General features: G+C 42.0%; 1 protein-coding gene across 1 annotated transcript; it reads right to left on the reverse strand.

Moving 5' to 3' along the window:
* Positions 1 to 4: 4 nt before the first annotated feature.
* homer1b (homer scaffold protein 1b) lies at positions 5 to 24,968 on the reverse strand. Its single transcript, XM_034090615.2, is given in 11 exon segments — positions 5 to 2,799; positions 3,515 to 3,595; positions 3,679 to 3,789; positions 3,962 to 4,118; positions 4,224 to 4,259; positions 9,487 to 9,635; positions 13,192 to 13,284; positions 15,298 to 15,381; positions 15,383 to 15,430; positions 17,330 to 17,486; positions 24,274 to 24,968. Coding segments are annotated over 11 exon segments (1,128 nt in total). The 5' UTR covers positions 24,294 to 24,968; the 3' UTR covers positions 5 to 2,607.
* Positions 24,969 to 26,645: the final 1,677 nt, after the last annotated feature.

Below are 26,645 nucleotides of genomic sequence, written 5' to 3' on the forward strand. Positions count from 1 at the left end.
CTGAATTCTGCCGTCACTGTATTTGAATATAAAACATAGCATTTCTCATTCACAGAGACCTGGTCGGGCTTTCTTTGTTCGAACCCAACAAAGGATTACATTTGGCTGAAGCACCAACAGGTGTCTCTCCTGATCGCTTTTCACCAACATTTGGTAAATCCTTTCACCTGCAAACACACAAGTCTCACCAATCTGCACACATCATTAGCCTGAGGTACCTCTTTAATATCATGAGTTCAAAATTACTTTAAATAGTCAAAAATATTGCCAGTCTTCTCATACCTCTAAATACAATAGTAATACCTACATTTAAATACCATAAGTTACAAAACAGGAGAATGAAAAGCTTCTTATCCACTACTGTACAAAGGCATTCATTAACAATAGCATTAATATCAAGGTTTTCCATCTCGGTCTCCATTCGCCTGTCAAAGTGCAACCAAAAGAAAGACAAATGGGTAACTTCCTTTACATGGGTCTTATTCCCGTGTATTAACCTGTGTAACTACTTACTATATTTTAAGTACAGAATTATGCTGTGCTAGTATTTAATGCAAATCTCTTGATATATAATGTAGTTACAACAGTGTAATAACATAGTGCAAACAGGGTGCTCAATTAAAAAATACCATAAGCAGCATTTCATGTGAGAATATAGCTTTTTAGAAATGTTATGATTTTTGAAGAAAGCGATTTAAAGATGCGGTTTTGGATTTTACCGGTACAGGAGCTGCTTCAGAAGTTTTGGTACACTATGTGTTTACATTGTGTTGTATGCATTTAAAAAATATATTGAAGAGGTTTCATTGTTTACCTACATACTGGATACTCTATAATAGTAACTAAGCAATACTTTTCCGTGGGTTAATACACAACAATAAGCCGTTGCAGGGCGTTACTGCGTTTGAGTTATCCATCCATTCATTTACGATGTCATGAGTAGAAAGTTGTCTTATGCAGTTCAATTATATCATTAGTGTTATATATCCTGTGTACAAAAAAAAGGATAGAAACTGAGTACAGTTCTATATTCACCCGTGAGGAGTGAAAATCTGTGGCCAGCTTCACTGAGGGTGGAGATTTACGAACACGTGGATGACACTCTGTAAGCCCTTCACGATGTCGTCTTCCACCAGACAGGGCTGCCACACAGGATCGCGGTCAACAGTAGTTCACTTTCCGTCGGACAGGGGGGATCAGCTGAGCTGCGTTTTGACCTATCTGCATGAGTCCACTGAGTAGAGTACCTGATAGAGTTAGATAGAGGTGTCATAAAGAGCCTGTCTGGTATTGCTCAGTGTGTGTGTGTGTGTGTGTGTGTGTGTGTGTGTGTGTGTGTTGTGTGTGTGTGTGCCTTGATGTCCAAAAAACAGGGCCTTTCTCTCACAGCACAAATCACACACACATATTATATACAAACATGTGTCCACGCATATGTGCTTTGAAGGCACACGTTATGTCGAAGGTCAGGCCTTGTTGGGGAACACACACCACACTGAGTTTGGCAGGAAGACAGGTCAGGTGTAACGGTGGAAGCAGTCTGGATACAATAATTTCTCTAATGTAACATGGGTGCAAGCCCTCTAAAATTTCTGTGTGGCATAAGCAATGCCTCTGGAAGATCCAATAACCATCTATCATGTGGGGTTTTTAAATAGGGTGTGGATATACAGCTGTCATTGCGGGTTGGTAGACCAAACTTCATTTCCCAGCAGCCCTGTGTGTCCTGGCCAATAGGTAAGAGTGACGACTTTGTTGAGAGCCGTCCTTTAATTCTCTGTTTCCATTGATGCTCCGCTGGCAGCCCGAGCTCCAACTCTCTGTTTCTCTGTTCAGCACTTCTCTGTACAGTAAGTCACTTTGGATCAAAGCATCTGCGAGTTTTAGAGGACAATATTTTGGGGGGATTTGGCAGCTTTGGCGCAGTTCTCTGAGTCTTAACAGCAATTATTTCCACATGAAGTTCAACATTCCCCTTGGGGGGGCAGTTTAGAGAGGAAGGAAAGGGGCTTGTGTGTGTGTGTGTGTGTGTGTGTGTGTGTGTGTGTGTGTGTGTGTGTGTGTGTGTGTGTGTGTGTGTGTGTGTGTGTGTGTGTGTGTGTGTGTGTGTGTGTGTGTGTGTGTGTGTGTGTGTGTGTGTGTGTGTGTGTGTGTGTGTGTGAGATGCTGCAAGCTGTGATGCTGCCCTCCCGGTCAAACAGCAGATGGCACTGAGGCACAGATCTTTAGTTTCACTCCTTTTAGAACGTGTGTGGGTGGGTGGGTTCAGGGGGCAGTTGCTGAATGCCAAGACAGGCATCCAGAGAGATCAATACAACCAAGGTCACGCCTACACCAGCCAATCAGAAGGCAGGACGAGGTAGTCCCTGTGTTGTGTCATGAACTACAGGAGTGCCTGCGGTGGCATGGAGTTGCTGCCTGCAAGGTAAATCTGGGGAGTTAGCTGCCCTTTTTGATCAGAATCAGAATTGGGGCAGTGTGGTGTCTCAGTTTGGATGTGTGTGGGGTAAGGAGGAAGGTGGGGCATTGTGGGTAGAATCTGTGTGGGTGAGATGGGCGTTTAAATTATCATATGGCTCTGTCTGTGGAGGTGAGGCAGCTCCGCCTCTAGCTGGCCTCCTCTATGAGCCGGGCCAAGGTGTCTCTGAGCTCCGTCAGCTCAAAGATCTTCCCGTCCAGCAGCTCCAGCATCGTCCGCAGGCTCTTCCTGAAGCTCTCCTGCTCCTCCTGGTTCTCCTCCAGCCGCTGCTCGGCCCCCGACAGCTGCTCCTCCAGCACCCGGCTGCGCAGCTCTGTCTCCTGCAGGACCACAAATCAAATCAAGTTTTATTTATATAGCACATTTATAAACGATTTTTGGTCGAGCCAAAGTGCTGTACATATAATAAAAATAGCCTACAGTAGAGCAGTGTGCAGGTTTGTGTCATCAGAGGGGGATCAATCAGTGGTGGAATGTCACCAAGTACATTTACTGGAGTATTGTACGTTTAAAAGCTAATTTGTGGTACTCACTTTATACTTCTACTATTCACGATTGAAAAATAAATGTTGTTCTTTTTACTGCACTAAATGAATGTACAGGTTTGGCTTCTAACTACTTAACACATTAAGATGTTAAAAAACAAAAGAGATACAAATTTGTTTTATTATACATTAAACTACAAAATAGTTTATATCTGATTGGGAGAAAATAAATTGGCATCAATCAAAAAATTCAGTAATTCTTTAATTTATTACATTTATTTTGAGGATTGTTTGTAATCTTTTAAAGATTGTTTTGCATTGGGTTCTTTTAGATTCAATACTTCAACTATGTGGCTGATCATACTTACACATTCTGAAGTAACCCTTTGAAATGCAGGACTTTTACTTGGAACAGAGTATTTTCACAGTTTGGTGGTAGTAAAGTAAAGTAAAGGATCTGAATACTTATACCACCATCAATAATACTACTACGATTGAAGTAGGCGTGTTGATAACCATGTCAACAGTAATAGCTTTTTGTATCACTCACCTCAAGTTTCTGGGTTAGGGTGTCTTTCTGCTCCATTAGGTCATTCATGTTTTCCAATTCCTCTTTCAACCTTTCCATTTCCTGGAAGACATCAAAACAGATGTATAGGCTTTGCAGAATACACATAGGGCATTGAACATAGACGTATAGACACAAATACACACCTCTTCTTTATCCCTTAGCGTGTTCTCCAGCTCCTCTATGGTTTGGTTGAGTTCAGTCTTCTGGGATTTGATCACTGGGCTTTGGTTGCTCTGGCACTCGAGCTCTGTCACCTGAAAGGAAACGATGAAGTACTAAAATGAAGATCCATGGTGAGAGACGGACTCAACAGAATCCTGATCTTCTATCACCAACAATAATCTCTCCTCTCATCCTTACTCCACATCATCCCTTCTCAAACATCTGTCCTGTCTGAGATGAATGAATAAAAGCCCCGTCCCTCACCCGTTTGTGTAGTCTCTCGGCCTCCTCCTGGTAGGCAGCCAGTTGTTGTTTCCACTGTTTGACGTTGGCTGTGGACTCCAGAAGAGCTGCCGTTAGCTTGGCATTGTTTCCCTTTAGTGCCTCCAGCTCAGCCTCCCAGTGTTTTGTCATGACGGGGCTGCAGAACAAAAGGATGTTCAGACTGTCACTTTACAATGACGGCACATCAAATGGTTTTTGTTTTCATGCTATAAATGTAAGATGTGTCCGTCTAAAAACTCACAATGGCAGATTCTTCAAAATCAAGCAAGCACTGAATCTGTATTTGTTCACAACAAATCAGAATCAATATTGTTTGTAAGCGAGCATTTATACATTTATAGGATCAAGACCTCCAGTTTGTGGGTCTCTTTGTGGTCTTCTGAGTGTTGCTCTGGTTGTGTATTGTCTCTTCGAGTTTGTTTTGTTGCACTGTGTGGTTGTTTGAGTCTCGAAATGGATATCTTTTTGATCATTTTGATTCTCTTGAAAGCTTTTGAGTTTCTTAGTGGTCTAATTTAGAAGAAGAAGATAGAAGATGGGCGTTTATTAATCCCCCGAGGGGGAAATTCAGTTTCCACTCTGTCGTACACACATGCGTTTTTATACAGGTACATACAGTACACACAGTACACACTTTTTACATCATGCACATACATATACAAATACACATACAGTTATATGCACACATGCACATGCAGTTGAGAGGTCAGAGCGGAGGCAGCCAGTCTAGCCGGCGCCAGTGAGCAGTTGGGGGTTAGGTGCCTTGCTCAAGGGCACTTCGGCAGTGGCCCAGGAGGTGAACTGGCTCCTCTCCAGTCCACACTCCGTATTTTTGGTCCGATCCGGACGTGAACCGGCGACCCTTCGGTCCAAAATCCAATCCCCTACAGACTGACCAATTTGGGTCTATACTGTATGTGTCTCCTAGTTGTTATTTTAAGACATGTTTTGTCTGTTTCTGGTCATTTTGAGTCATATTTTGAGTCTCTTTATTTTTATGATGTTGGTTATTTTGCATCTATTTTCTGTAGGTTTTTGAGTTTCTTTGTTTTCATTTGAAGTCAATTTGTGTCTCTTTGATTGACATTTCGCAGGTGAAGCCAAATGCCCTCTGGACACATGGGCTTGTCCTGATGGAGCCCTTTTAAAAACTCCTACTTGTTTCCATGCATCCAATCATGAAAGCTGACAAAGGCTTCAGTGGGCACTCAAACTGGAGCTTGTCACTTCCTGACATGAAGCTGTGAAACCAGCTGTCTGCAACACGAGTTGTAATCCAGGATTATATCCTCTGGCTGGCCGGAGCCTAATCTGGTCCAGCTACTCAGAGAAGATGAGATGAGAGATAAGGGAGAAGTGATTCAATTGCTAATGGGTGTGAGGGAGGAACGGGCTGGTGGAGGGTCAGGATGAAAGTGTAATATAAGATGTTTGAAGGAAGTCTTTGTGGAGGGGAAACACTTCCGCTGTATATCTCCTATCTGTATATGAGCACTGCAGGCATTCATTTGAGCTTTACATAATGCCCACTCTCTGTCTCTCACATCATTTCCGGCTTGCGCGGGAGAATATATGAGAGACCTAACAGTTGTCAAGTACCGACATCAAGTCAAGTACCTTTGAAAAGCAGCTCCTACGCCTACATACTTCACAGTAATTCCTCCCAGCGTTGGAAACACAGAAAAGCACAAAAGGAAGCTAAGCTCGCTCAAGGAGGGATGAGGTTCTCTGAGTGACCCGTAATAATGTTGTCTTTAGTTTTGTTCTACCCCCTCACACACACACACACACACACACACACACGCGCACACGCACGCACGCACGCACGCACGCACGCACGCACGCACGCACACACACACACACACACACACACACACACACACACACACACACACACACACACATAGGCTCACACTGCAGCAGTACTCCATTATGCCATTACACCCACTCTGTGAAATGTAAAAGAGAGAAAACCCAGATCGTATTCACGCAGGACTCCCACGGCGCCTTCTTACACAACAGCCACCCCCTCTGTGAGTGTGTCTGCGTGTGTGATGCATAGGAGGGAGACGACACCTCATCCTACACATGCACATATCAACTGGCACACAACCACTCACACACACATGGAGCGATGCTGTCACCAAGGCACACAAAGCCCGCCGATGTATAAACCCCACACAGCAGCTCGCAGAGCAGGAGAGCAGGAGAGACGTCAAGAAGTGAAGATGGAGACAGACGGAGAGAGCATGGGAGATCGATGGAGGGACAGAAGAGCAGAGAAAAGAGTGCAAGGTGTTTTGACACTGGTGTTCGTCTTCATTAAATAAGTCTGAAGGGGGAGCACATATCTGGCTGAGGACAGCAGAGCAGATCTGGAGGTGTGTGAGACACATGGAGGGTAAGTTAGCGGCGACTGTGTCAACGGAGATGATGTGTGTATTTACATCATGATTATTTTAGTAGCTAATGATACTTTCCAGTTGCTTATCATAATGTAATTGTGTTATAATTCAATTTGTTGTCATGCATGGGACCATTGTAATTTTAAAACTGAACCTTTTTTTCTTCCTGTTTGTATATATTGTACTTAAAATTGTAAGCCAATTTTTGCACAGTTTTTGAACACAGAAATCCTTTAATAAAATCATAAAAAATCACAGACTCTTTTGTATATTGTAGAGAAGATTGCATCAGTGCTACAGAGTTTTATTTTGATCTGTTTTTCGTCTTTTCCATGTGAACAATATTTCAACTTAGACAAGAAACACCAGAGGAAACATTTTGTGGTGCGATTTTTGTATTTTTGTATCACATTTTATACTGTTTTATTCTTTCACTTGTTTTTTTAAACATAATTTCTTTGGAATTTTGAATGTTTTTTGTTGTTGTACACAATGCATATCCCCTCATGACCTCAATACAACATCAGGCCACTGTTTTGTGGTTTACTCTTTCACAAAGTTGGTATAATTCTCCTCCCAGGCTCAATAAAGCTGCCAGACACACAACATAAACTCAGTTTCTCCTTCTCCCTCTCCTGTGTCTGCTGTGTCCTGACTGCGGTGCGTCGTCAGGTAGGTTCTTCTTCCCCACAGAGCACTTCAAGAAGCAGGGAGCCAGAGCGGTTGCCATGGCAGCACTGGAGGAACGGAGGCGCTCGTGGCAACCTGACATATGATATGACATCGGCTCCATCTCACAAAAGCCTACCACAAAAACCCACCGAAAGACGCCTACACCCTCCAACATGAGGAGACCATGCCCATACAGCCAAGGCAGTCCCAACTAAAGCTCTTCCAATATTCAGTAACCCATTCAACACGACTCCACGCCTACATCCTGCGATATAAAAAACCCTCTCACAACCATGGAAACAGCTACATCTCATCCTGCTCTCTCTTCCTCTGCCCTATGCGCTCCTACAAACCCTCCTACACATCCGCGCTATGCTGCTGCAGGGTGTATATGTTATGGAGATAAGTCATCATCTAATTGCTGTCACATGACAAACCAAGAGAAAAAAGACCGCAAAGTGCAGGTGTGTTTTATATGTATGTCTGAACCCTCGTGAAATAATAAAGTTACATTTAAAATATAATGATTATTTTCTGTTCCATCCACTGTTTAAAGGAATTAACCACAGCTTGAGGCAAATGAGAGGCTGATTTAAAAGGTGGTAAGACAAGTGAGATGATATTAAATTAAAGACATTTTAATCATCGAGAATACTGAAAAATAGAGGGTTATGTGGTCAAATCATGGACGGTCCTAACATCAACCCTATCTGCATGTCCCTCTGAGAAATGTGAGACTGAGGTTTGCTTGCTGAGTCCATGCTTGCCACGGTGAATGCTGGGAGTCGACCCGGTCTCCCACGCATGCAGCATTAATAGAAACATCAGCAGAGCTGCAGCAGGCAGTGGGTGTCCTCTCTACGCTCTCACTGCACACTCAGATCTGTGTAGCCTCACAGAGTTCATGATGGATTTCTAAGCATTTGCACTTGAGCTTGTCACAGCTTTACAGACTTAAACACACTAATACAAAAAAACCTGTGTCTCTTTCGATCCCTGTAGTGATATCTCAAAGTCGAAAAGACGTGTTAAGCCTCCTCTCAGACACCCATCGTCAAGCAAAAAAAAAGAACGATAATACATTAAGCGATTGATTGATATCTTTAATTAATAGGAATCGCAGCCAGAGAAATAATGAAACGAGTGGCACAGGATTACAGAGATGTTACAAATGAAAAGACCCGTGTACAGTCGATTTCAGTTGACAGGAGAAAACAGGGATATCTTCTCTGCTGAGAAAGAAACACTTCACCGACTCAAATGGTCCAAACTCATCGTGCATGCCCTCCTGTTCAGTTTATTGAGTGTTTGCAGTTGGTGGGTGCTTATGTATCAGTGACTCATGCACAGACTTTATACAATGCGCCTCTCTCTCTCTCTCCAGCTTCTGACAAACACACTCTCTCTCTGTGTGTCTGTCTGTCTTGCTCTTTCTCTGCCTCCCACCACCCACAGAACGTTATATAAGTCTTACATAAACGCTTCATCGACACCTTTTTGGTGAACCTCACAGTCGCACCTCTTCAGGACGCCATTATACAAATCAAACATATTTACATGGAACTGTGACCGCTTTGTCTTACATAATCTATTGTATATAAACCAGTATTAACAATCACAACAAATATGAATTTCAATATTTAGTCTGCTAACAGGACACAAACACATCAGGAATGTATACAGTGTAACAGTAGTGCTGCATGCATAGAGGTGACGCCGCCACATAGTCCGTAATGCACCAAACATATCAGATTTTAATTTGATATTATTGCATTGCAGTAGGCAAACACAGAACTATAGATATATGTACGTTTCTGTACCAAGCATGCTCAGATTGGTTAAAGTCTCTTGCTGGTCCATGTGAAGTGACAGCGTGTGAGTCAGATGATATAATTCATCGCACCATTATTCCTCCCGACTGGAGTGATGTCGTGCTGCTTTACCTTATTAGTTAGCCGTTAGTAAACAAGTAGAGCACCAGGGTTGTAACGAGGACCCTCCCTGTTGCTGACCTGCAAGGCTCTAACTTTTGGGAAAGTTTGTGCCTGATTTTTTTTTAAATGCGTAGTTATGGTGTCGCAGTAGTCAGGACTTGAAATGACATCCCTATCAGAAAGAGCAGACCCGACAAGTCTTAAACTGCTCCCTAGAGAGGAAAAACACGAGAGGGCAGCATGAATAGAGGGAGTTCACTACCATGCTGACATGCAACATATATAGGCGCACGCAGACGTAGAAGAAGTCAGGTACAACTTCAGTGTTTCAGACAAATAGAGTAACAGAGACAAAATCTGAATAATTCATCTATTTTAGAATTGTTTGAGTGTATGTATTCTGTGACAGTGAATGTGTGGTCAGACTGATACGTTTGTGTTGTGGTAAACATGACAACACGGGACAGGGAACACATCACGCTGTGGGGTGTACCTGTGTGCGAAGGCCAGGGCGTTCTGAGACGGCTCTGGACGGGAGTCTGAGTTTGGAGTCGAGTCGCAGAGGTCATCTGTGCCGTTGATGGTTTCCATGGGCGGGGTCACCGGGGTCAAAGGTGACGAGAGCTCGCCTCCTGGAGACTCCTACATGAAAAAATAAAGGTATATAACTATGACTGCTAGTTAGACATAGAATAATCAATCAAACACTATTAAATGTTTTTAATAAGTGTATATTTCACACAGTTAAGATGAGGCACATAACAACAATCCTTAAAAAACGGACCAAATTGCTTTTCAGATAAAGCAATTTGAGACATTTCCCTATAAATGGACATGTGTATGATGCCTCCTATTTACGTTTCAATTTCCAAAAAATGTAGATAGAAAAAACAGCCTGATTTGCTACGTTTTAAGTTTTTAATGGTGCCTGGTTGTTTCCCCCAAGACACAGCCTTAATCATACAAGAAATACTTTGTTTAGCTTTTCTAAAAAAAGGAACAGTCATTTGTTTGGATTAAATAAAGGCAAACTGCTATCTGAAGTCAGCATGTGCTAAAATAGAGAATCTTTTTAAGGCTGCAATTTACAACCATTTTCATTGATTTTCTACAATTATTTCCTATTATCAACTAATTCAGTTATTACACGTTACTTGGTAGACGCTTTTATCCAAAGCGACTTACATACTCAATACTGTGGACAATCCCCACAGGAGCACTTTGGGGTGAAGTGTCTCAGGGACACAACGACATGCTGACTGCAGTGGGGTTTGAACCTGCAACCCTCTGATACCAACACCAAGGCTCTATCCACTGCGTCACACGCCTTTATATTCATAAAATGTCCCCACCACAGTCCCAGGTCATGTCTGTACATTTATTTTCTTGTCAGCACAAATGCTCAAAATAAATAGTAATATAGTGAAATTATTATCTTTGAGAGAATTAATTAACATTGATTTAAATAATAACAGATTATCAACCTTGATAAATGACTACAATTAAACAATTTATCAAAACCGTTAGCAATTATTTTACTACTCATTTCAGTCCTACAACACTTACTGAAAGTGATTTATAATTACTAACATTATGATGAATTTATATACAGTAAAATAAAATGAATTATAATTAACGTGAGAGATTTTGACAACTTGTTATTACAAGAGATGCCGACTAGATAAAAAGCCTCATGCATTTACATTGCATTTAAGGAGTTTACATGATGGAGGTGTGTGGTGTGTGTGTGTGTGTGTGTGTGTGTGTGTGTGTGTGTGTGTGTGTGTGTGTGTGTGTGTGTGTGTGTGTGTGTGTGTGTGTGTGTGTGTGTGTGTTGTGTGTGCAAGCTGTTTAGTAACATACTCATACTCAAAAAATGAGTATGTGCACATCTGCATCAACCCCGTGAAGCTCAAAAGGCGCTATAAGCAACACCTGTTGGGACTCTGTGATTGTGTGTGTGTGTGTGTGTGTGTGTGTGTGTGTGTGTGTGTGTGTGTGTGTGTGTGTGTGTGTGTGTGTGTGTGTGTTTAGGGGTGATGGAAGTGGAGGTGCTGCCTCTCACTCTGGAAGCTCTTGCTGCGTCCTAGTGAATAGCCCTACGTCCCTATAGGCCATTAAATAGCTTATATAGCACTGGGACATGGCAGAATTACACATGAAAGCTTATCTTTATATCCCATACAACCACACAATTATACGAGGGACAAATCATTTAGCTGCTGCTCGTACATAAAACAAAGCTATTAAGACTCAGGGCTCGGGCACAATGCAGCGGCACGATGGCACCGCCTGTACGTCTCTAATGGAGGAGAAGGAAGTGAGAGATAACAGGGAGATTATGACTAGCGTTACATTTTGCGCTGCACATTCATTAATATACCATTTTGTATCTCTTCTTGATGCTCGTCTACTGGGCTCTGGCCTATTGGGGCCAGCATATAGCTTTAGCGCTTTGTTTTTCTCATCTTGTTTTAGCAGAATTCAATTCCTCTCCTGTTTTCTAGTTTATTTAGAGCAGTGTTTTTGTCGTCTTATTCAGCATATGATCATTTAATGACAAGTCTCTCAATTTGTAGCTAGTTTTGAGAGCTCTCTCTTTGTGTTTTTTCTCATAAAGGTTACCAGTTTCTCAGTTTGTTAAAGCAGGCGACAAAATAGACCATGTTCTTGTTTTAAGTGATTTGTGTTTCGTTTGGAGAGGACGTGTAAGTGTGCTTGGGACCATGGCATTGTTGGATTGTATTGGCAGCAACTAAATCATATTTTTTGGAGCGATTAAGTGAAGTTGGAACATTTCCCACGGCACACCTGACGAGCTCTCACGGCACACGGGTGGGTGTTAATCACTGATTTAAAGGAGAGAACAGAGGAAGAGTAAGGGCTGAAACAGAAATGTTCAGCAGTGAAACAGAGCAGCTTGGGTAGAGGCAGCTCTGCAGGCCGCAGCCTCTACAGTGTGGAGGGTAGGGGGGGGGGCACGCACATGCAGCCTTCAACCCCTGATGAGAGTGAAGCTGTCCACTTGGCTTCATTAAAAAACGAAAGGGACTGTAGCATTTCTGCACACGGGGGCCGCAGCATTCATCGGACGAGTAATAGAGCGCAGAACAGAATAGAGCCTCCATAATGAACAGCCAAGGACATGAAGCCTGCTAAGAGCCTTTCTTTTAAAGAACAGATTTCTCTGGGGATTCTTCCCAGTCACACATGCCCGTAAACACAGCATTATTAGATATCTCACACAACATACTAATTATACTCTCCAGATTGAAGGGGAGCCCACGGACAACATTTTCTTTTGATGTTCTTTTAATGTTTAAGAGAAAATACCATATTGGTGTATATAATATATCTATGGAGAAGTGGAAGGTAACGTTAATTTACTGCATAGTACGGCATTCAATCACAATTTTGAGACACTTTTATGCTACTTTTTACATTTAAGAAATAGTGTGAATTTAACATTTATTTGACAAAAGTAAATATTGGTTATTCTTTGGCTTCAGTGTTTATGTTTGTGTGTACCTTTACACAAAAGCAGTTTCTGGTTGGGACCTGTTTTCTATTTTCAGATGTCTATGAGGTTTTAGCAGTTCCACCAAAAACACATTTACCCTTCTCGTGTCCTTACCCGTAAAATAATCTATTATCTCACCAAAAAGCAAGGACTCGTAAAAATCTCTAACACAAATGTCTGTAGCCCTTGACCAGTTACAATGGAAACATGTGACACGTGTGTGTACACATTGATGCATAAGCTATCAGTCACAGGACTTCCCACTGTTCTGTGGAACAAATATTTCCACTTTTGATACTTTAAGCACATTGTATTGAAAATACTGTACTATGACTTGAGAGGAAGGAAGATTTTATGGGAAGGACTTGTGCATAGGTTACTTTGAACACTCTTCATTCATCAAGTGTCAACTTAAAAACTTAAACATATTTGGGCATCTAGTTCCTCTCAAATATTTTAATTTGTTTCCTAAATTTGGTTCTATAACTTCAACCTGTCGTTATTCAAACTAAACAACAACAAAGAAACACAATCCTTCTTTGTTGACCTGTTCACCAGCTGCTCATCTTCACACACAGCATGCCGTGGCAGGAGGTCATGAGTCGGCTCACAGAAAGGTTAAGACTTGTGTGTGGGGGGGGGGGGGGCGGGTTTGGACAGTGTGTGTGCTGATCGTACCTGAGAGGGAGACATGGCCATATCCATCTTCTCTTGACTCTTCTCTTTAGCGAGCCGCGCCGCTTCTTTATACTCCCCGAACTTCTCTGCAAACTGGACACAGAGGACGGCCATCAGTATGGACAGTAATTATACTATACTGTGTTTAATCTGTTCGGTAAAGCCATATGTTCACACACACACACACACACACACACACACACACACCACACACACACGCACGCGCGCGCGGCACACACACACACACACACACACACACACACACACACACACACCACACACACACACACACACACACACACACACACAGAGAGAGAGACAGAGATCAGTGTGTAATAGGTCAGCCGTGAAGCCAGAGGAGGGAGAGGCAGAGGCGTTGCCAATAACAACCGACAGTTGAACTTAGAAAAGAAGGCCCTTACCCACAATGCCTCAGTCGAAACATGAGCTATATAGGTCACAGTTAGTAACCTCTCTATATGGACATCTACATAGAACTGTACACACACACACACACCCACAACACACACACACACACACACACACACACACACACACACACACACCACACACACAGATCAAAGTAGACTGTGTCATTGTGTTTTCCTGTAGAGTTTTTGTGTTTAATCAGAAGTGGTCGGTGTCTGAATTTGATCTCCAGGGTTATTTTAGTCGAGAGCAAGGATGTATTCAGCCCAAAGCAGTAAGGTGAGCTCAACAAATATAAACACCCTGGCGCACAAACACACAGATAAATATCCCCTATGTCGCTTAGGGCGTGCTGATTCCCCGACAGTACTCCTACAGAGTATTATTTTATATTCTGTACTGCAGAGAGTGGAGAGGAAATCAAATTGACGACTCTGCTGGAGCCAGTCTTGTGCATGCGATTAGTGGAGTTGCAATGAGTAACTTAATATCATTTCACTTCGGTGCAGTATAATAGTTCTGCTCCAGCGATCTAAATGCAGTTCTCAGTGTAAGTGCTGCAGGAGTGTTGGCAACGCAGTTATCTGAGAGGAGAATCTGATTATTTTTACTTCTGGCCGCAGAAAGTACTTCTAAATGTCTGCTGAGTGTCTGTTAAAACTGCTCTTCAGACACATTTCTCTCAAGGTGTAACATCAACTGTAAATCAATAACACCATACTTGCTCTAAAGTCTCCAAGAAGTTAGGGAATTAACAACTATCTTTGGAAATGTTTTTTTTTTACTTTCATGATTTATTATCTTTGATTAGTGTCAATAATATTTGATTGATAATTCACAGAAAATAAATCAAATGTATCATGTTACTGTAAGCTTTAATACTTCACAAATTGTAAATTAGATTAAGAGAATAGAATATTATTGTAAGTTTTAACAATAGATGTTAAAAGGAGGAACATCTGATTAATTGTTATAGAAAGAATGGCAAAGGTATCTGCTTCTTCAATGAGATTATTTTGCAGTTTTCTTTACTTCACTTTGACAGTCAATTGATATCTTGTGGATGATACAAGATACTTGAGCATGTCATCTTATAAACAAATATAATATATAAATAATCTACAATGAAAATAGTCCTTAGTTGCAGTCATGTGGTTGAGCTGTGAGCCGCCCCTGTTCACGACGGAGCTGAATTCATACTGCAGAGGAGCGGAAATTCACTACCTACTCAAACACACCACACACACACACACACACACACACACACACACACACACACACACACACACACACACACACACACACACACACACACACACACACACCACACACACACACACACACACCACACACACACACAGAAAAAAGCCTCATAAGGGCTTACTGCCAAAAGATTCTACACGTGCTATAGCAGTTAGAGCAAATAAATTTGAAATATCATCCACTCTTGGGGTCCAGAGAAACCCCAAGAGTGGTTGATGCTAAAAGGTTTAAAGTGGATACTGTGTGATGTGTGTGTGTGTGTGGTGTGTGTGTGTGTGTGTGTGGTGTGTGTGTGTGTGTGGTGTGTGTGTGTGTGTGTGTGTGTGTGTGTGTGTGTGTGTGTGCTGTGTGTGTGTGTGTGTGTGTGTGTGTGTGTGTGGTGTGTGTGTGTGTGTGTGTGGGCAGGGGTGATACCTTGGCTAGATGATGCTCCGTGGAGAATCCCAGGCCGTACACCGTGTTGGCTCGACTGTCCGCCCACTGGCCAAACTTCTGTGAGGGTCTTTGTGAACGTCATGTTGGGACTGATGGTGCTGTTGATTATTGCCTGCAGGATAGAAGCAACCCACTTAATACTCATTACATTAATGTTATTACCACAGTGTGTTTTAATATGTGTGTGTAAGACAGATAGTGGTGGTGAGGAGAATTTGGACACAAGTATGTGCTTTTTTTTCCATTTCCGAATGAGGAAGATTATTCACATTACAATTTAGGAATATATATGACAACAGCAATGAGACATTATTTAGTTAGAACACAAAATGTACACATCAAAAGCTGAAGCAGTTGGTCTTAATGCCTTAAACGTGGGTCTCTCAGACATTTCTAACAGTATTGAAGTAGTGCCAGAGCAATTAGCCAATTCAGCCATTAGTCGATTGATGAAAAGAAAAAGTCAGTTATTTAACAAGGAATAATCTTTAAGCTTCTCAAATGTAAGGATTTGTTTCCGATTTATGTATTCGTAAGTTGAATGTGTTTGATTAAACAACGTCTTTCAAGTCATCACCTTGGCTCCTGGGGAATTTGGAAAATGTATTTGAGAAATGACTGCTAACAGGGTGCTGCTGCATTGCACTTAAAACACCAAGGATTCAGTGGTCCACCAGTAGTTGAAAGTGCAATACAAAAGCAAGAGTGATTGATCTTATGGTGAGAAACTGGGAAAGTGTGTTAATCGAAAACGTAAACCACAGAGTCTGAAAGCAAAGTAAAGGGTGAGTCTGGCTATATTTTAAATGTTTCTTTGTGTCAATTAAAAGCATGAAAAGACCAACACCGAGAATAACATTTCTGTGTGCTATAGACCAGTGTTGTTGTCCGAAAACTATTTATATCATAACTATAATGATCAAATTGGGCAGATTAATATGAGTCAATACATACACCCTCCAACTGCCAGAAATAATATCGTGCACCAAAGCCGCTGGCAAAAAATATTTCCTTCTGTCTGTCTGCCTGCCTGCCTGCCTGCCTGCCTGCCTGCCTGTCTGTCTGTCTGTCTGTCTTAATAGAAGGCTAGATCTTATTTAACCTCCATTGTTAAATAACTGTTATGGAAAACAAATGAATGGATGACCAATTAGCAGTGTTGTGTCACAGTGTGCATCAATACATAACGACGAGTTAGAAGGGGCAGGAGTCACTCATTTGTGTGTGTGTGTGTGTGTGTGTGTGTGTGTGTGTGTGTGTGTGTGTGTGTGTGTGTGTGTGTGGTGTGTGTGTGTGTGTGTGTTTGTGTGTGTGTGTTGTGTGTGTGTGTGTGGTGTGTGTGTGAAATTGAAGAGTTGAATTTAGACATCCCTGTGGGTTGAGGGCTGTGATTTCTAAATGCATTATTTTCTTCTCATTTGACCATCAGCGGAGGTTCCCACACCTGATTTGAGATAATTAAATCTGAACTCTGGGACATGGCTTTGCTGCCACTGGTCAATGGATTCACACTTTTCCGTCTTTACCGCTCTGGATATTTGTCTACCTCCAATTCTTCTCAGTATGTCATCTGTTTCTCTCATTAAACGTCCCCCCTCCTCTGTCCATAACTGGCGGGGAGTGTGCATGCTGGTGACTGGTCCCCTCCCTATAAATCAGACCATGCCCGGCAGAAATATCCCTTCTGGATGTCTAACAAGAATATCCTGCACACACAAATACGGTAGTTGCATGCAAACACACAATGAAACATGAGCTGTCATCCTCGGGACGGTCTGCCACATCGAGCTCTTTTAAGATGTGTCTGAACATTAAATCGCAGTGCAGAGCTTATAACATCATTAACACTCGGTAGATCACAGTGGCACTAAAATCCCCTGGAAGGCTGTTTGACATCTTAATAAAACATGTCAGCTAGCAGAAATTAAAATTAACAATGGATGCAGTCTGGGAGGTATCAAGAGTTGTGTGTGTGACAAAGTGTGTTAGGCATTCAGTCACAATCCCTCACCTTGGTGCCATCCAGGCTGATGATGCGGTAGACGTTGCGCGTACTGTCGTAGAAGTACGAGACGGTGACGGCGTGCTTGCTGGTGGGCAGCCAGTTCTTCTTGGTGTTGGGGTCAATCTGGAAGACGTGGGCCCTCGTGCTGTAGATGGGCTGCTCCCTGAAGGGGACGAAGAAGAAGTGGTGAACCTCTTTGTGCTGCAACACCAACGTCTCCCCAAACCCACCGCCAGCAGCGAAACTCCTGCTGGACTCAGACCGCCCTGGCACACGAATGACCAACTCGCCATCCTCCATCGTTACGCCACAGAAAGAGAGGCTGCCAAAAGACTACTACATATACACATTGTCTACACCTGGATAACAAGCTGCTGTCAACCTAAAGCAGAGTTCCCACATAACCCTAAAGTCTACACTTCTTCTCGTACATTGTCTCTCTACTTGTAAACCGATGCATTAAACTCAAACAGCTAACATAAACTCTCTGTCTTTCACTTCCTGTAAGTCAGCTCCGTCTCTCCGTGCTCTGATATGGAAATGCCTGCAGCACTGAGCGAGGGTCACACAGGGGAGCACAGAAGGGGAAAGGAGAGGGTTCAAAGCTAAATATAGACAGTAGGCCACGGTTAACCAAGAAAGACACACCCCACCAGGCCCGGTTCCAGAACAAAATGACTAAGGGTGCATCTGAGATTAGAGAGGGCGCAGTGGTAAAGTGCTATTTTTATAAGTGGGCAGTGTACCTAACACCCTCTATGGGGGTCCTCACCTCCTCTGGGGGGGGGGGGGGTCCGGGGGCATGCTCCCCCGTGAAGATTTTTTTTTAAATATTGAAGTTAAAAGCATCAATCTGGTGCACTTTGAGAGCAACATTAAGAGATCTATGGATCTATGTGCTCTTTGCTTGATTATGGCTTCCCAGTCCCTTATCACGTAGCCTATAAGAGCATGGCGCCAGTTGTTGTAGCCAGTTGTGGTGAAGACATCTGACTTACTTGAACCGAAATGTCTACATGCATAGCAGAAGATGGCATATTTTTTACATGAATATTCCAGCCAATCTCTGTTTTGAAACCATGAGCTGCCTTACCCCACTGTACAGGCGAGTTGGGTACTTGTTTAAATATACCTGGGCAGGCTCTGTTTTGCAGAGGTCCTCTGGCACTTGCGGGCCGCCGAGGGGTGGCGGTGTTTGGGGTAACGAAGACGGCTGTGGCTGCTCCGCCTCTGTGGGCGAGGCGGGCAAAGCCGGCGAGTCGGGCAAGAGGACGTTAGTGTCCACGACAGTAACGTAATGTCCCCATGATCTGAACTGTTATTACCTGCAGTAGATGCAGTGTATGCTGGCGATAAGGGCTGGTTGTTTTAACCATTTTCTGATCCATCATTGACTGCTGTGTCAGCACCTTGCAGATGATGAATGTGCAGCGGCACAGGTCACGCGCACCTGACATAATAACGCTACTTACCGTTTAAATTGATCAAATAAATGCAGCAGACAATGCTATTCAACCACAATTACAATTTATTTTATTTCAACTAATATTTCTTCTTCTTCTTCTTCTTCTTCTTCTTCTTCTTCTTCTTCTTCTTCTTCTCTTCTGCTTCTTCTTCTTCTTCTTCTTCTTTACTACTATTGTTAGTAATAGTAGGCAAAATGTAATATTTTTCACTTTTAATTTTTTTCACTTTTTTTTTACTTTTCATTTTTCAACTGAGGGTGCAATGCACCCTTATGCACCCCCGTAGAACCGGGCCTGCACCCCCCACTGAACTACAGTTTCCACACAGACACACATAATGCATATATCTAAACATGAGCAGACTATGAAACAGAAGTGGTGGAATCATAAATCTGATTGTAAGTGTGCCTCTGTGGCTTGGATCAAAACTCCATTGTGGTTTAAGATGAGTTAATTCCTTATTGACGCCTGGATGACGCTCATAACAGAGTTAGGATTCACCCCACTGTATATTGTTGGGGATTATATAAAAGTCATATTTGTTTTTTGACCATTAACTCATCTGTCAGTAATGCACCACCTTCACTCTTTGTCCATTTATCCTTCGACTCCTCGGTATGCTCTTAACATGCCCTTGTATATTTCAGCATTGTTGGGGCTTTTTGGGTAATATCTACAGTCAGTACACACACACACACACACACACACACACACACACACACACACACACACACACACACACACACACACACACGCACGCACGCACGCACGCACACACACGCACGCACACACAGTGCAGGGTGCAGAGGGAGATATTCTGGGCTGGCAGTGCTGGTGCTGGCAGAGCAGGAGATAGAGAAGTGCTTACACTGCACTGGGGGGGTGATGGGGGACATCAAAGGCTTGCTGTATAAATGAATATAAAAATTCAGCAGCAGCACCCCTCCTGTGTGTGATTAGCCAAGACTGGGAAAGAAAGAAAAACATGGAGACAGGGAAAGGGGAGAGAGGGAAGTCAGACAGGAAGAGAAAGATGGGGAATGTGGAGAGTAAGGGAAGTCGGAGAGTGCATCTGGGATGATTAATGCCGCTTCATAAAGCTGCTTGTGCGCAAATTATCATAATCATCGACAGCAGTGTAAGTGGCAGAACTGTGAGTCACTTCTACTCCCTCCAATCACACATCACACAACCACAGCCTGTCCGTATGATCCGTGCAATAGCCGCTTGGCAACCGGTATCGTTTTTCATTGCATAATGTGATGGAGCTGTGTCAAGTTTAGTGATTCTTGTTGCTCGATTGTGTTTGGACCAAACACAGCAACTTACTTGTGCTTTGATTTTTACATATGAGCGCCTGAGCCAAAGAGTTTTATTCCAGAACAACACCCACCAGTTGTAAAAAAAAAAAGACAAGAGAAAGCAATAGGCCTACTTACTCCTACAACCAGACTTTTGAAAGGCAAAGAATAAATGATCGATTGAATGTTACAAAATATATCGGACATTTAATTATATTTGTATATTTTTCTCTCCTAAAACGCAGGCATATCCACAACACAAAAGGCACCAGGCCCATTATCAATGCTCCCACTTTATTCTACAGTGATTCTGGTCTGAGCCAAATAGCCTGTCAGAATGACTTGTTATGGGATTGCATCGAGGTCAATTAAGAACACGTTGATCCTCTTGAACTCAGCGAGAGGTGAACTCAGGCGCTAGCAGTGAGCTGCACAGATTTAGCATCTGGGAGGAACAAAAGCGGCAGATAAAGCCTTACAATGCTGTCTATCTTCCAAAAGAGCATACAAAGAGAGTGCATGTGAAAACAAAATCTGCCCATGGCACTATAACAAGGGAAACATGGTCTGAACAATTCAAAATGATGAGGAAAAAGAGAGTGAGGAGGGGTCATTTCAGTGTAATGCGCAGGCTTGGGGTGGTTTCTTCTTTTCTAAGGACACATTGTTCTGTCGTCTTTTTATCCATGTATTTTTTCTTTTAATGTTTATTTTATTAGCTTTTCTTTTTGAATGCTTAATGTCTTTCATTTTTTGTAAAGCACTTTACTTTACTTTGCCTTGCCTTGCCTTTTATAATTACACCTCGGTAAAACATCTTATTGATATTTCTTTTCGCTTGTATTTATTTGGATTGCATTTGATATTGAGGAAATCTAAAAAATAACTTACATTACTACATTACATTACTTACATTACTCAGGTTACATTACTTTTATATTGTTATACTCAGTTTACGTTACTGATTACTTTCTTTTACAAGTAACTATTAATTGTAACGGAATACATTTTTTAAAGTAACCCTCCCAACCCCGGTAATGCGTATAAGTGGTAAAGGAGAATGTGGAAAGCACAGAGGAGGAATAGGAGGAGGAGGTGTGTAGCACGCAGAGTGTAGGCATGACACAAGGGCAGGTGATGGAACGTGAATGTTAAAACAGAGAGAGAAGGGGGCAGAACGAGAGAGGGAGGCAGACTGATGAAGTGAGAGAAGAAGGCCGGGATGAGGAAAATGTGGAGGAGGTGATGAATGTAGGAGAGGATGAGAAGAAGATGAAGGAAGTGGGATGCTCTAAATTGCAGCTTGTGTGATATAAACAATTATGTGCGCCGCTCATATGAACTTTCAGGAACCTAATAACAGTTTTTAAAGGAAAAGCTTCAAAGTGTCAAACAGCTGCATGAGTAGGATGTGGGACACTTTGTTGTGGGAGGATGATGATGATGATGATAAATGGATAGATGGATTGTGTAAGAGTTGCATCAAGAAAAGCAAGTTGCAGTACGTCCTGTTAATATTATATATAATACAACATAATAAATGATTACTCATATGTGATACAAATTCCTTGTATGTGTAAACCAACGTGTCAAACTTTACTCTGATGTGATCTGGGCAAGTGAGTACTGAAATATTTTATTTTTGAAAGTAAACCTTTCATTTCATGTCAAATTAAAGTTATGGCTTTAGGCTTTGAGTCAGCAGTGGTACGTTTTAGAAAACAGAGACGAGTGAAACAAAAGGTAGACTGATATAGGCAGGGTGATTGCTCTGGGGTAGGTTGTGATTTAAAGGGTCATCAAATCAAATCTAGGCTAAATAGTTTTGATTTTATTTGCCACGGTTTTGAAACCTTTCTGTCTTCTTCACTCAAGTAGAATGGAGGTGAATAAGAAAGTCGTTTGATTATTAAACGGAAACAAGCCTCAGTCAGTCTTGACTATCCAAATGTGAACCGTTTCTATTGGACAAATTTACTTCCAAATAAATAGTCCCCGTGAGAACTTTTCAAATGGATGTTGGATGATTTGTATTTGAATAGATGTAAACTATTATGTAAAACACACACTTCCTGAATGGCTAGATTGTATTGAATTTTGCAATCAGAATGACCCTTTCAAATATGTCAAACTGTGGCACACATATCAACCCAGCACATGTTGACATAGGTATTGATTGGCAAACAACACTGTACCAATACCCACAAGGCATTTCACATGAGTACACACACACACACACACACACACACACACACACACACACACACACACACACACACACACACACACACACACACACACACACACACACACACACACACACACACACACACACACACACACACACACACACACACACACCACACACACACACACACACACACACACACACACACACACACACACACACACAGGTTCTTCCCAGGAGGTTTCGCTTTCCCTTGCCAGCTCTATGTTCATCCCCGTCTCTGAAGAAATTGTCCTTATTTCCAGATTTCTTCATTAACTCAACTGAGTAGCGCTTGGAGGCAAGTGGATCTTATTTAAGGTAGAGAGAGATCATTAATGAGAGAGCTCCCTGTTGCTATATCTACTGGGAGCGGCTTCGATGACCTGAGTTGTGCCTATGAACACACACTCTCTCTCTTTCATACACACACACACACCCACACAAACAGGCAAAGACAGGCAGAGAAACTCAGTCCGTCAGTGCATTAATTGTATTTGCCCAAGGAAGTGAGAGCGCATCAGAGAGTGCTGATAAGCATCTCCAGTTCTCGTCCAACTCTAATGTTCTTCTCTGTGCCATTACCATAGAGCTGTAAGTGGCTTGGTGTTCAGCCATGAGGCCGGAAGTGAAATATGACTCTATCTGTGTGCCATTACCACCAGATTGGCAGCCAGACAACATATCTGTAACCGTGAACGATCACATCTCGTCTGTGGTATTCAGACTTTAACACACACTGCATGCAGCATAGTGCTCTGGATTACAATGTATTCCACTGCTGGTATCAATTGAGTCATTGGGTCAGTTGCATAACAGTAACTTAGTCACCAGTGTGGCAGAGCCCAGTGGAGAGCTGCAGCTGAGTGGGAGACTGCTGAATGATGTGCTGCCCACACTGTAGGAGGGCCTCCAGTGTATTGTAAATAGTTAATGCAGAAGTTTCGGCTGATGCCTTGAAATCGCACCGTGCTTGTGCCATATTGTTAACCTCCTGCCGTGCAATTAATCACCATGAACTGCAGGAGACAGCTGTTAATGAACGACAGGCTTGGTGTGGGGAAATGAACCGCTGAGCTCAGGGTTAGGGGACATGCAAATGAGCGGCGCTGCGCACTGGGCGGATATTTCACCGATGGGTGCCTGGTGTTGAGGATGTGTAAGGTGGCGGTCACTGTGCTGCCATAGAGACAGGAAGCCACTTTCTGTCACTGGAGCCTTGTGAAGCACACTGACATTCCCCTGCTTCTGATATTATAATGTTCCCAGACCTTGTTTTTTATCAAGACCGGGAACATGATGCACATCACACCCCAGATCTCTGAGAATATTGGAGAAGAAATGCTGTTGTTATACATGCCTTCTTTCAGTATTACATAACTGTCTGTAATGTAGGGGAGTTAACAGCAGAACAGACACCTAGAAAAAAACCTGTATTCACTCTCATTGTTCTTGTGCAATAAGAGTGAATTAAAGCCTTGCTTCATGTCTGTGAGAACACCCAATCACTTCTACTTTGGGAATCATTGCAGATTTACCCACTATATCTTGATCCTAAAAGTTTGATGATGGAGACACTTATGCACCAGTATATGAGTGACAGCATGTTGGGCCCAACGCATATTTCTGTTTCACTAAACAGAGCATATTCAAAGGAGAGAGAAAATAAATGTCCTTCATTAAATGACTGAAAATACATTGTTTTAGTGTGCAGCATATCAAGGCCCTGCAAATATAACCTACTCCACCACACATGCACAGCCTATGAGCTATTTAGGCTATAAAACGTCATGTAAGACACAGAGATACATTTTAAAGCACACGCCCGGGTCATTATTGTGGTGTGGTTTCTAATAGAGGAGAAGTTCTACCCTGTGAAGCAGCCGTAGCTGATATGAATGCAGGAGGGAGCGAAAGGGGGTCTCAGTCAACCCACTGCATAATAATCACACTTACCCCATTGTTATGGTCGACATTGCAGCGATCTATGTGTTCACTCTGGCAATAAAAACGTATATATCTCGGATTGGCCGCTGCGTATCAAAGTCTTCTCTCTACACGACAGGCTTCAATGTATCACCGTCGGTGCGTCTGCAGGAATTTGATGACAACTGGTCCATTCCCCTGCGCTGTCACTGCATGAAATCACACATACATGTCGCTCTGCACATGGCACGGAAGTCAGACCTTCTACTCCTGCTTTGGCGCTGAGGGCTTGGTGATGGAGCAGCTGATCCAGCGCAGAGTCCTTTATGGAGATCCGAGATAATTGTCGCGTAAATTACAGATCCTCGCTGGAAGGGTGGAGAAGCCTTGCTGCCTGAACTGGGAAAGACAACCCTCATTTAGCCACTAGATAACGCACAGCATCCCACCGTCCACCCGCCTCCCTCTATCTCTCTTTCTCTCTCTAATTACCATAGGCTCACACCCCCACTCTCTCATCCAGACTATTTCACACCCTTACCAGTGCATTTCTAGAATAAAGCCAATTTCCGATTTTTCTCTATGACTAAACCTGCAGTATATTCTACTTATGCAACATCGATTTTATTTTTAACTGATTAACAGCGCTCCTGGTCAATACTGATATGTGGAGAGTCGTTTGCATAGAATGAACTATCCTTCCGTTTGGCTGTAAGAGTGATTTATTGATCGTTCGTAAGCCTATCCGCACACCCCGATGTGTACCTCGCCCCCAAACCCGCTCCACATCTGGCTGATGAGTCCCCGCTTCCCTCCCACTCAGATCACTGTCAGTATTGAACTGCCTACGTCACGACACTGTCCTCCGCAGTGACGTCACTCGATGCTCGAGGGACTGATACCATTTGACGCGTTATTGTTTTATAAGAAGTTTATAGGAAGTGGCCTACTCACCACATACTCTAAGAAAAATGTTACTCCCTGGCTGTATATGCAGTGTGGAAGATTCAGGTATTTTACTAAAAGCAGAACAATATATAATCTATAAAATAAAATGCTGTGCAATATATAGGCTACTATAACAGTACCAGCTACTTATATATTTTGATATGGTTATTTTTTTTAACTATACTGCTACTTATTTTTATTTTTATTTGACCATGGAGCACAATGTAGGCTACGTGTTATTTGTTTTTTGCTTATTGTGTTTTTTATTATTAATAATATGTGACTTTTTTATATCAGAATGTAAGTATACTCTTTTTAATGAATCTGCACTCTTGCTGTTGTAATACCCTTCGTTTCCCTGTTGCAGGACAAATAAAGGAATTCTGATTCTGATAAAAGTTATTAAAAAAACAAAAAAGTCCTTCTTCCAAATTGCTACTTAAATACAGAAGTATTATTAGCTAAATAAAAGCACATAAAGTATCGAATTAAAATATCTCATTTGCTGAAAGGCTCTGTCTTAATATATTAAAGAACACAGTCCATTTTAAGGCTTGGGATTGTTTATCAAAAAATCTATTGTTGTTGGCATCCTCTAAACAAAAGATAAATCAAATTGCTAGATCTGGATATTGCTTTTAAAATGACTGAATTATGCATGCACTATTGTGTATGAACTGTAAACATTGTTGGGATCTGATATGATTTATTTTTCATATTATAATAATATACACTGTCAGGTAAACTATAGATTTCCTCCATTACAAATGTATGGGATGCTGCTAGACAAAGTAAGAGAAGACCAAAAAACGTCAATAATTTGTTAAATGCGCAGATTAAGTGCTCGTAACATTAATGTCAGTCGTCTTCTCATCGCTCTTATCTTTATCTCATCATTGATGAAACATCTAAACCATGAAAAGCAAAAACACACCCTAAAATAGAAACCATACGTTGCATCATTACCTATTTTTGTAATCTTACAGGATAAAGACATATTGTATTCAGGTGTGAACATACAGAGCCTTTTTCTAAACAGCCTCTACCTGTATAAAAAGTATGCAATTTGAACAATAAAACGGCAATTATTATAATGGCCAGTCATTAGGGAGAAGATCTAATGCAGACAGAGAATTGTAATGAAAAGTTCCTAAATAATATTAAGACAACTGATCTCTGATGCCCTGTTGAGAGGAAACTATCCGCTGAAAATGTATCCATATTGCTAATTTTACACAAACCTTCCGCAGTTATTGATAAAATATGTTACAGAAAATAGATCATGCCCAACCTGACCACAGCCAGTCGTGGTAGTTTATTTTTTGGAGTCAAAGTAACAATACAAATTGTAAAAAAATAAAACTCTGTTACAAGTAAACATTCTTTGTTACAAGTAAAAATCCTGCATTCAAAAAACAAAGAATCTTGGCATCAAAACGAACTTAAAAGTACTT

The sequence above is a fragment of the Pseudochaenichthys georgianus genome, chromosome 9 (genome assembly GCF_902827115.2).
Source record: "Pseudochaenichthys georgianus chromosome 9, fPseGeo1.2, whole genome shotgun sequence".
NCBI lineage: Eukaryota > Metazoa > Chordata > Actinopteri > Perciformes > Channichthyidae > Pseudochaenichthys > Pseudochaenichthys georgianus.